General features: G+C 42.8%; 1 protein-coding gene across 1 annotated transcript; it reads right to left on the bottom strand.

Moving 5' to 3' along the window:
* Nucleotides 1-1729: 1729 nt before the first annotated feature.
* On the bottom strand, nt 1730-11887 carry PNO1 (partner of NOB1 homolog). The gene is made up of 7 exons (XM_031467172.2): nt 11612-11887; nt 11223-11372; nt 8540-8623; nt 8301-8361; nt 7374-7491; nt 3179-3249; nt 1730-2489 (listed from the first exon to the last, which is right to left on the bottom strand). Exons 1-7 carry the CDS (start codon nt 11816-11818, stop codon nt 2422-2424), a joined length of 759 nt encoding a protein of 252 aa, XP_031323032.1. The 5' UTR covers nt 11819-11887; the 3' UTR covers nt 1730-2421.
* Nucleotides 11888-11893: the final 6 nt, after the last annotated feature.

An 11893-nucleotide genomic window follows, 5' to 3' on the forward strand; every position in this document is an offset into this window, starting at 1 on the left:
AGCAGTTACAACAGTGAATCGTGTGTATTTTACCAGTTGAAAAGAGCAGACACGATGGTAGAAAAAGAGTGTCAGTCTTTCTGGATACTTTACAGGACTTAGCACAAAGAAAGAAATGGTGTTCATGCTCGTATGTCTTCAAACAATCCTCAGTCTTCAAAACTCCCCACATGCTCTGAAGCCTCTGGTTACACTGGCTCACTCGAGTCCATCGCCACGTCAGCCTCTCACTTCCCTTGGGCGTTATCAATCTCAGTGAGTCCTTGCTCTCCCAAACCTCCCGAAGATTAGTGGTGTCTCTGACCACATGAGAAATTAACACTTGTACAGTACAAGTATTTTGCAAGTTGTAGGAAGGTTCCAGACGCTGTCACCGTATACTTTCAGTCATCTGACACTAAGTGTGCTGTCCAATGGCTCTGGAATCAAGAAAATTAGGTCTTTCCCAGGCGCTCAATGAACATGAGCTTTCCTGTGCGCTATCTTCCTTGTAGGGAGGTAGCATGAGGGCTGGAGCCCAAATCTGCTGGAGTGACTAGGAGAAAACGCCAAGTTCTCCTCCCTCATCAGTCACTGAAGAGCTAAGAAAATACTCCCCTTTCATGCACATCCCCCAGCCAATTTATCCATAAATATGTAAATGAACTATTATCTGATATGTCAAAAATTGTACTAGATTCTGAACATCCAAAGATCAGAGGCTTTAGGGCGGGAAGCAGACACAAAAATAACCCCTGTGTAGCATGACAAATGGCACAGAAATACAGGTAAGCACGGCCAATGTATCTGGTGTTAGACTTAGTGTCCGGGCCTTAGACTTTCAAGAAGTGGTCTGATCCAGTGTAGGTTGGCTACTGCTGACGCAGTCAGCCATCACCTCTCTCTCTTCTTCATCATTCCTGTGCCAAGAATTCGTTGGGTTTCCTCTAACACTGTTTCCCTTTCAAGTAGTACTGATTCCCTGGGAGACAGCAAGAAATGACCGACCAGGGAGAGGCCCAAAACTCAAATCAGTACAAGTTCAGTATTGCAAATTTGAGCAACTGCCAGAGAAATATATGTACTCTCTTGTATTACCAATAGTTCTCTAATTATGTACGAAGTCTTCAAAAGGAAATAAATTCAAACAATATGAAATCATGATTTCACTTTAACATAGATAACAAAACCCAAGTTTTCCCAGTCAAAATTATGCTCTTTCCTTAAAAGTAAACACAAAACATCTATGGTTACCTGGCAGTGGTTCATTTCAGTCCAAGGGATGAAAACTGTGGACCCTTCCTCAGGAAGGTACACCCTAAGCAGTCACAATTTTGAACATCATCCTGGGCAAAGCAGGGGGTGGGCAAGCACCTCCCGAAGCCTGTGCAGACTCCAGAGTACGTCCCAACAAATCCCTCCTGTTCCTAAAGTAGAAAGACTTGATACCATTGTACACACACTCTCTCCATGCTGCCGTGTCGCTGAAAGAGAAAACATGACCGCCGGGAGAACTTTCCTGCAGTTTCCCATCGAATTCCCACTGTCAGATGGACGCGTATCTAACCCCAGTGCAGGGTACCAGCCAGTCTGGGACGGTGGCGCACAGAACTGACAGGAAGGAAATGGCAGCTACTTATCAAGAATACTTTTTCTAGCTCTTCCCTGTACTTTCTAATACTCTCATCACTCAAGTTGAAAAGTTTTGGCCCAGGGTCGCAGAGATGGATAAGAGAACACAGTACCACAATCACAGTTTAATGAAGTGAGTTCCATTCATTAAAAAGATGCAGACACTTGTTAAAGCACTCTGTTGCAGGGTTTTCAGAATATCGTTTTCTTGGGGGTAAAAACATTCTTTTATTACATACTACACAGAAAAATAGACCCAACCCTGGTAAGGTCAGGCTGCTTTCATTAAATTCCTGTTTAAAAAATAAAACTCTTTCCTCGTGTCAACCTTGTGATGTAGCCTTAAATTTTAAGTTTACAAACTGCAAAAACAGGAGTAAAGATTAGCGTTTTTTGGTCCACAGAGTGTATCCAAACTGCTGCTTCTGACCTGATTCTAACGTATTCACACACCACCCAGTATTAAGGGTCACGATTCAGAGAGGTTTTCTGGGATAATTCTTTTAATTACAACTCATAGAGAATAAATGCTTATAAATTTATAAAAAGTTATATATTTATAAATAAAAACCTTAGATATTGATACTGAACTGTTTTTTTAAAATAAGAAGTTTCTCTCCAAATGAGAGAATTATAAACTGCAAATCTGCTACATGTGATTTAAAATGGAAAAAATGATGAATTATACTTAATGGCTAGTAATGGTACTCATGGCTGAAAAGCTCTTCACGTGGTGTCTGGTGACCAGTTGTATAGAGTAAGGCCTTTTTCTCTAGAGTCCAAAGACAAGATGGAAAGTCTGATTTGAAATCAGAATCGGTCTGCTGCTCTGCTGGCCACAGCGCGGATGTTGCCATACACCTTTGATGGAGGGTTTCCTGCAGAAGAAGATAAAAAAGATTATTTATACAAATATACTCACATATAGAGAGGCTACATGGAAAATGGTCTACAACTCCAAAAAGGACAGGGACATTTTCCACTGGACCTACCTTAAATCAACAAAGAACCATAAAGGAAACTATACACAAATGTTCCCCCTAAAACATTTTAAACCCTAAGAGCCAAAGGCACCGAGTTGTCAAAATATTTCCCAAAGCAGCTGGTCAGCCAGACCCAGGCCCAGGGCAGACCCCAGGCGTTTCCTGAGCAACCCCTGCGGCTCCGGTCAGAAGTGACTGCGCTTTGCGGTTTGAAAGTGGGGCGAAGTGGGTCAACTAAGATGACCGATGCTGACCAGCAGCTCCCTTTCGGTTGGACCTGAAACAGTGCTGTCTGCTACTCTGACGGGCTCTCCTGTGCACTTCATCAAGGGAAAGTGGTGAAGCCACAATCTAACTCAGTAAACCCTTTCTCTTGGATTTAAGTGGAGCCAAGAGAAGATGGAATACAAGCAAAAACATTCCTCCTTTTCCTCTGGGCCCACACCTGCCAACCCCCAAGAGTTTCTCCTTGCTTCCTCTAAATGTCACCCTGACCCTAAAATGATTTGCAAACGTGATCTGAGTTCTGAAATTCTCTGTTCTTTTCTCTTGGAGGAAACCACAAAGGGGGAAGCTGCTGTTACCCAGGATGAGGTTGCAAATGGCAGTCCTTGCCATCTTGATGTTTTGGAAGGAACCAAGGATGTGCACTTTCCTGCAAGAGATAAAGTGAGACAAGTCAGCAACAGACGGCATTTCCTTAACTAAGCCCCGTATTCTGGAAACTCCTAACAGATAACAGATCCCTAAATAAAGGCGGTGGTGATGGTTGCATAACTCTGTAAATACACTAAAAACCACTCTGAAAGGGAGAAGTTTGATATGTGAATTACATCCCAATAAAAAATTATGAGAAAAGACATATAAAAAATAAAAACACAAACACTAAGTTCTTTCAGAATCTTGGTGAACAAGGGCTCCCCTCCAGGGAGTGCTCCCCACGTGCTGGGGCCTAACACACACAAGCTCGTTTAATCCTCGCCGAGCTCCGTTAGGCACAAGTTATTCCCACTTTACAATGAGGAAAAACGTATCTGAGAAATCAAAAAACCTGTCCAAGATGAAACGTGTGGTGCTGGGATATGATTTCCAACAGAATTGTACTTAATTAAAACATAGCTGGATTTCAACTGGAGAGCTTTCGAAAGACTGAGCTTCCTCATTGCTCACTGAGGGTCACCAAGACCTTGTTAACGGGCACTCCTTGCTGCATGGCTCAAGTCACACTGACAATACAGCATTTTGCTTTTCGGAGCCCATCTTCCAAAATACCAGTCAACTCAGTAGTAAACTGACCCTGAAGTCTGCAGTGGGAGCGTCAAGCAGAACCTCTCCCCACGCAGGCTCAGGCATTTCTGAAACTGGGGGTAAAAGTGAGACGAAAAACAAGAGGATTAGGTAAAGTCTGTTGAAGACGATCCCCAGATTTTTTCCCCCAACTTTGTGCAACCAGGCAAGCACCCAACCACCCCTCTGGAACTCTGGTAAAGTGAAGGGGGGTGTTGCTCACTGGGGAAGGCGGAAGACCTGGGGTCTGGACCGGGAGTGCCAGGCCCAGCTGCAGTGGGGGCGCCGTGGTGAAAACCGGGGCAACGCCAAGCAAACGTGCACAATGAACACTAAGGCTTCCAACTGTCTTCCATTGCTGGGCTCTGTAAGTCTGCCAGCAAAGAGACTGGAGCATACTTCTCCGGGGAACCTGACCTGCTCAATAAGAAAGACTAAAGATACTGACATCCGGGGGGCTTCCCCAAAGCAACAGGCTGGCAATCACCCAAAGTGAAGCCTCCCATCCACCAGCCACCCCCCACCAGCCCCCACGCGCCGTGAGCCCAGGGCTGCTCCTCTGCTCTTGACGGCCCACGCTTACCCGTGACGCCCACACCGAGGAACCAGAATCTAACACAAGAGAGTAGAAGCCACAACCAGCAAGGGGAAGAAAGCATTAGAAAAATGGGAATCGCAGGGAGAAAAGAATAAAAACAACAAAGACAAAACCGGTGATATTAGAAAAGCAATTTTCACACACTCCTGACTCCAGGACAGGACGTTAAGACAACTGAACAGCAGGGTTAGAAGATGGAGTCACCAAAGGGAATTCTGAAGGGAAATGATTTCCAACAGAACTGTAAGCCTGGCCGGAGCAGCAGACACCTCCAGAACTAGGGCTTAAAAAGCGTACTTCCTATGATGGGCTAGCACCCGGACTACGTGTGCCGCCAAAACAGGGAGGCTGCGGGACAAAGAGCCAAGGACCAAGGGCTTCCGACCTCGAAGGGGCAGAGGTGCAAGCAGAAGCCGGGATGGCCGCCGTGTGTGGACAGAGGGTAGGTCCCAGAGCTTCTGGAAGAGAAGGCTCCAGGAGAGGTTCCGGAACTGCTTCGTGCACCTGAGTCCACCAAGCAAAGACACACACAGTGCGCAGCTTTCTACTGAATGAGTACGCTGAAATATTAACAGAGCACACAGGCACGCTAAAAATGACTGTGAAAACAAAGCTGCAAAGGACAGATTAAGTAATCACAGAATGCCGCCTGGCTCAGCCTCAGCCGTTAACCACTCTGAGCGCCGACTGCATACTCAGGTAACACTGAGCATGGGTCGAACAAAACCCACGGTGAACGGGGAGGGCGGGGAGGAGTGGGCAAACTGGACTGTTAGAAGGGCTGAGTACGGGGGTGACGAGGGCAGAGGACTGGAAAAGCTAAATCTTCATCTTTCATGGGAGAAAGGCAACAGTGAATCTGAGGAAAAAAATGAAGCTGGTATCTGAAGACATTTGGAAATATGGAGATGAAGAATTTTTTAAAATTAGCTAAAAGAGCTGAACTTGAAGAGTAGAAACCCCCTCTGGGAGGGGTGGCTATGGACAGGGGGCATCTCTGGCTTTTTCAAATATGTGTATGTCTAACTGATAAAAACAAAATCCTTTGAAAGAGAGCAGGCAAGATGAGGAAACAGAGACAGCAAGAGCACGTAAGTAACACAACCACCACAGCAACGTTGCTGGAAAGGAGAGTCGGTCTCAGGATGTAGAGGCAACACTACTTCCCATCAGATACACTGAACGTCTCCAGAACAGATCGTGTTCAGTTTCACATCGTGTTCACATCACACTGCATTTTTACCAGATTATTAGCAACTCATCAAAAATGACATTTATAGATGCACAACAGTCCAGCTCATGGCTAATCGTAATTAATACACATCTTGGAACATGTCGATTTTCAATTAAAGTCAGTGCATGTCTTACAGCAAGAACTACAAGACAGTACGTCTTTGCCTGTACACGGCAATGACAAAACCTACGGCTAACACTCAACAAGGTGGAGAAACCTGAAACTGCACGCTAATGAAAAGACGCTCCCCAGTATCTCCATTTAAATAAATGAACAAACCTAATTACCACCCCCCAAAAGGGACCCATAAAATACACTCTATTTAAAAAAAAAAAAAGAAGAAAAAGCCAGACGTCAAAGACTACATACTGTGTATTACCATTTATATGAATTTCTAGAAAAGGCAGACCCACAGTGACAGAAAAACCAGTGACTGCGTGGGACTGGGGTGGGACTGCAAACACGGACAAGGTGGAATCACAGGACTAACAGAGTATTTGCCAAAAACTCGCAGATTTAAAACAGGTGAATTTTACTGGATGTGAATCAAACTGCAATAAAGCTACTTAAAAAGATTAGTTTAACTAGTACATGTTATGTTAAGCCTTAGATATATAAATTTTAAGTCGTGAATTTAATGTAATGTATTACCCATAATTTGACTAGCAAATCAGTTACATTTTTAAACTTCTAAATTTACAAAAGCCTTTAGGGCTATATTTGATATTTTAAAATGCGGTACACGTTTCAAAATTTTTGACATTTCTAGTTCAAACAGGCTTTTCCCATGGCTCCATAGTCCCAACTCTAGGCTCAAGTCATAGAAGGTCAAAATTATCACACACCTGTCTTCAGCAGACGGGGCCACCCATGGAGTGTTAACAGTTTAATACTTAAAGTATAAAAAATTTGTCTAAAATTTAGATTCCAAATAATAGTGAGCCCCTCCATTTACAGCAAAGATGAGATGATTTTTGAGTAAAATTACTGCTGGCTTCAGTAGCAGGCGGGTCCCTCCTCCTCTCAAGCCCACCGCTTGGTTTCCCAACTTCCCGGCATTATATAATCTGAGCCATCTGCCAGTCACCCAGCCTGGCAATGGGGCAGCGTCAGCACTGGACATAGAAGGGTAATCCCAGCTTGACTTCCTGCACCCTTATTTTAATCCCATATCATCTTATATATGTTCACATATAACCGCCCTCCCGTTTTCACCCAACGTGCGATTCTTGCCTTTCTTTTGTGAAAGGCCTTTACATATGTGTGTGTGTTTATATATACATACACACTTGCATATATACACATATATAAATCTTTGTTAAGGAAAGCCTCACAATGGCATTTAACACACTCCTCGCTCTCCTCTACTGATTTAACAGATTCCCAAGATACTATTTAAATCTTCACCTGTCATGTAATTTCTTTTAATAGTGATTCTAACCATCTCCTTCATTGCTAATTGAGAAAAAAGTGGTAACTTCTAAGATTTTCTCAACTAACTTAATCTGCTTTCAAAGTAGGCAACTACTTACTCATCCAGAACCACATACTGGCATTTAGTGGCAACATGATACATAAAACACAACGCTTAGGACTTTCTGAAACCAGTAAAAGATCACATACAGATATGACAACAATTTTCTCAGGATCACATACTTACACATCAGCCAAGACTATCCGCGTCCGGGTCACATTCTCTATGGTGAACTTGGTTTTTCCTCCTTTGCCAGCAATTCTTCCTATTGCCCTCGACAGGTGATCTCCCTTTAAGGGCTTCACTAAATGAGAAACACAAAACCTCAAGATGGAAGCCATTCCAGCACCACCCACTTCCACAAAAAGTTTTACAATATTTTACAATACCATTTAAAAGAGTCAAGACATGGAAGCAACCTAAATGTCCATTGACAGAGGACTGGATAAAGAAGATGTGGTATTTTTATACAATGGAATACTACTCAGCCATAAAAAATAATAAAATAATGTCATTTGCAGCAACATAGATGGACCTAGAGATTATCATACTAAGTGAAGTAAGTCAGATAGAGAAAGACAAATATCAGATAATATCACTTATATGTGTAATCTAAAAAAAAATGATATAAATCTTATTTACAAACCAAAAATAGACTCACGGACACAAAAAACAAACTATGGTTACCAAGGGAAAAGGGCAGGGGAGGAATAAATTAGGAGCTTGGGATTAACAGATACACACTACTATATATAAAATAGCTAAGCAACAAGTCACTGTATAGCACCAGGAACTACATTCAATTTCTTGTAATAACATAAAATAGAAAAGAATCTGAAAAAAAAGTAAGTATACATATAACTGAATCACTTTGTGGTACACTTGAAACTAACACTGTAAATCAACTATAATTCAATAAAATAATTTTTTTTTAAAAAGCTTAATCATTAACCAAACTTCTCTACTAAAAGACACAAAATATACATTTTTTTAAAAAGCTGTAAATAATGCAGCTCAATTGATGTTGTTGGAAAGCTAAGACTCACACACAATACAGAGTCAGCAATACAAAAGCACTGTCTAGTATTCCACAAAAGACCAGCACACACTCACCATCTGTAATTTCAAAAGACTCTAGGAAGAGGTCATCCAACCTGATGAGGGCAAGTGCGTCCTACAATACAGAAATAAATACTGTGAAGCCCTGCCACTCGGGCACCTGAGAATGAGTGTTCAGCTACCATTCACAAACTGCAGAAGCAGAAAACGCAAACTAAAAAAAAAAGCCCCAATCCATTGAAACATTCACATGGTGTATTTTTCAAGCCCCCACTTCAGATGAGATCACTCACCTCCACCTGAAACCCAAGAATAAAGGCTTTTACAAAATCAGCTGCTTTCGTCAGAGCGCTAACATCCTTGGTTTCTTTACAGGTCTGTTAAAAAAAAAAAAAAGGCACAAGTTATAGCTGGGAATGAAAAATGGTAAAATCCTAACAAACGACTAAGATTGACCTTTCCCACTACTGTAATTGCCTTCACTACCACCCATCCCCAGTATATCCTCTACAACCCAGTTTTTGGTGAGGTAAGTACTGTGCTTAATTTTCAAAACAATACTCTGCTGGCTCCAGCGCTGGGCAGTGCCCCTCAAAGGCTGTTCAAATGGCTGATCTGACCCTGGCGTTACTTCCTCTGACACAGCCCAGTCGCCCCCATTCTGAAGGACCTCCGACCTCAGCCTATCCCCACCCAAGCTGGCCCTCTTCTCTTCTTCAGTGCGGTCTCCCTGGGAGTCCTGATCTAACTCCCTGACCTCAACCATCATTCGTGTGCCGATGCGTCTTTCCCACAGCAACAACTCTAGTCCTAATTACTAAGACTGGTTTAAGCAGGGATCCTGCCCTCGAAGAGTTAATTTGAGAATCACAGAAACAGGAGGTGCCATTCATAAAATGCCCACGCCTGTAAATGATGTGCACTACAAAGGCGCTGGACACTCTACGGCTCCAACCGGCATGTCAACCTAAATACTAATACAAACACTTCTGTATTTGAGGAAACTCAAGTACCAAAAGGTGAAAAAGTACTGATATGTGAACACGGGTCTGACTCCAAAACCATCACTCCTCCTCTCCCACACAGACTCACAGTAGAATTGAGGAGAGCCCATATTTGACAGCTTTGAAACCATACAGGGCTGTCTAATGGCACATTTCAAACTAGATCCCAGTCCCAATTCTATCTGTGACCTCAGGCAAGTCCCACGAATGCCCTAGGTCTTAAGTTTTCTCATCTGTAAGATAAGAAGATCCTGAGAGGTCCCTACCAGTAGCGATGACTTTGGCCAGGATACTCCTTGGCCAGTTTCCTCACATCTCTAAAATGGGGTACGTCATCTACCTCCTAGGGCTGCCCTAAAGACCAAAATGATGCATACCCGCCAAAGTACCACTACGGGTCTAGCATACAGCAGTAGCAACAAACGACAGTGGAATCCAAACTGGTAGTGCTGCAGTACATAAGACAGTTAAGGACAATAGCAGTTGATGCTGAAGACATGACTGAAAAGTGAACTGTAAAGGAGAAAGAACCTGACACAGTGAAGTCAGCCAGAAAGAGGAAGAAAAATATCTTATGATACCACTTATATGCAGAATCTAAAAAAATGACACAAATGGACTCATTTACAAAACAGACTCACAGACATAGAAAACAAATTCATGGTTACTGGGAGGGAACTTGGGGGGAGAGATAAATTGGGAGTTTGGGATTTGCAGATATTACTATACATAAAATAGATAAACCACAAGGTCCTACTGTATAGCACAGGGAAACTATATTCAATATCTTATAATGAAAAAGAATATGAAAAAGAACATATATATTTATGTACGACTGAATCACTATGCTGTACACCAGAAATTAACATAACATTGTAAACCGACTATACTTCAATTAAAAAAAAAAAAAAAAAGAACTTGGAATAGACCCTGGAAGATGATGAAATTGAGATAAGAAGGAAAAGGGAGCAGGGAGGAGGGGGCCTTCTTCAGAGAGCAAATCAGTCCATACGTAGGGACATAAATGTTCTAAGAGGTGGTGAGAGAACTTGGGAATGAGACACCTGCTTCAAAGGCAAACTCAGTCAAAACCTTAACTTTTATCTTTCAGAGATGAAGATACCAAGATACCATAATAAAAGCAGTGTGGTCTAGGAAGATTAATCTGGCTCTTGCACAGAGGATGGAGTCGTGAAAGGAAATTTAAAACAACAAAGGAAAGGAAACTTAAAAGGAAAAAAGATGTTTTAGCACTAAACCACAAAAACCTGAGTGAGAGGGGCAGTAGGAACCAAAAGGGGTCCTACTGTCAAATTCTGTGTTTTAAACCTCACCAGCTATTTAGGCCAGTGCCTCTCTCTGCTTTATTCCATCATTTCAGTCCCTCAGCAGAGATTAGTTTATACCAGTCCTGACAATGATTCCTTAAAAAGGAAGCTACAATTACTTTTGGTTATTGATTCTGATGCAAAATTGGCACCCAGAAGAAGAAACCCAAAGTCAATTAATTTTAACTGTCTCTTAGGCTGACATCATGGAATGAATAAATATATAAATATATTTATATACAAATTAAATTTATTCTCAAAATAATACTCCCTCAAAATAAAAAACCCATCAAAATATAAAATGTCTGTATGGTAGAAAGTACTTTGATTGCTTATTTACATACTTCTGTTTATGACAAACCCTTTATTAAAGCTTTTCTCAAACAGCACAGAATATTATTAAAACATTCAAAGATATAGCCAGCACTTTGGTACACTCTCAGGCCCAAGTTATGAATTCAACTAATATCGAAGTTGAATGCAGATTTTGAAGGCATTTGAGCGGTTCAAGCACTATTATTAAAAAACTGCAAGAAAATCATTGAACAAAATAAGGCCCATTAAGGAAAGCCTATTCATGCCTTTTCATCTCTGGAGGAGAGAGAAACCGCAGCATATTTGAAAATGGTTAACATTCTCCTTACCCTGATTTCTACATTCCTAGATTTCAAGTTAAAGCGTATCTGAAGTCCCAAATGTTCTACAATAGGAGTAAATATCTTCATCCAGTTCTCTTTTAACGGTGTGTATCTGTTAGCTGGAACTGGAATTTTCCTGGTTTCTTCTTTCCCACCCTACAATAAAACAAAACACAACTCAGGAGTGGTCTGGAGGGATGGGGGTAAGGGGTCGGGGTGGAGTTGTACAATGACAGCTGATCCACAGAAAGTCTGCTTTAACTGAACGAATTAAACTTCAAGAAGAGTCAGGCTCTAAGAGCTTCACGCCAGGAGCTTCAACATCACCCAGAGGCCACCGGCTTGACTTGCCTCTCGCCCCTGCCCCGTTCCTGTCCCTCCGTCCCCGCCAGTACCAAGAACCCATCCCCGGAGAGGGGCGGGAAGACGGGCCTCTTCGCCGGCCGGGCCTCCTCGGTGTCCATGCGGCCCGCGTCCCCGCCCTCCCCCGGCGTGGACAGCTGTTCGGCCTGCCGTTTCTTCGCCCGCCGACCACCTTTGCGGGTGACCTCGGTAAAGCCGTCCTCGGCCAAAGAGCTCTGTGACTCCATCTCCGTTTCCATCCTCAGGAATCTTCGGCCTCTGCACCAGCTTCCGGCTGGAACACGTGCGGGGCTGCACTGCGCAGGCGCACCCCG

The sequence above is a fragment of the Camelus dromedarius genome, chromosome 15 (assembly GCF_036321535.1).
Source record: "Camelus dromedarius isolate mCamDro1 chromosome 15, mCamDro1.pat, whole genome shotgun sequence".
Taxonomy (NCBI): Eukaryota; Metazoa; Chordata; class Mammalia; order Artiodactyla; family Camelidae; genus Camelus; species Camelus dromedarius.

Bases quoted from the DNA above. Each gene is read 5' to 3' on its own strand.
- PNO1 (XM_031467172.2), bottom strand. From the start codon at position 11,818: ATGGAAACGGAGATGGAGTCACAGAGCTCTTTGGCCGAGGACGGCTTT. The intron at 7,492-8,300 runs GTGAGTGTGTGC...TTTCTCATTTAG, and splicing joins GTCTTTTGAAATTACAGATG to TGAAGCCCTTAAAGGGAGAT. The intron at 2,490-3,178 runs GTAACAGCAGCT...CTTCTTCTGCAG, and splicing joins CATTTGCAACCTCATCCTGG to GAAACCCTCCATCAAAGGTG.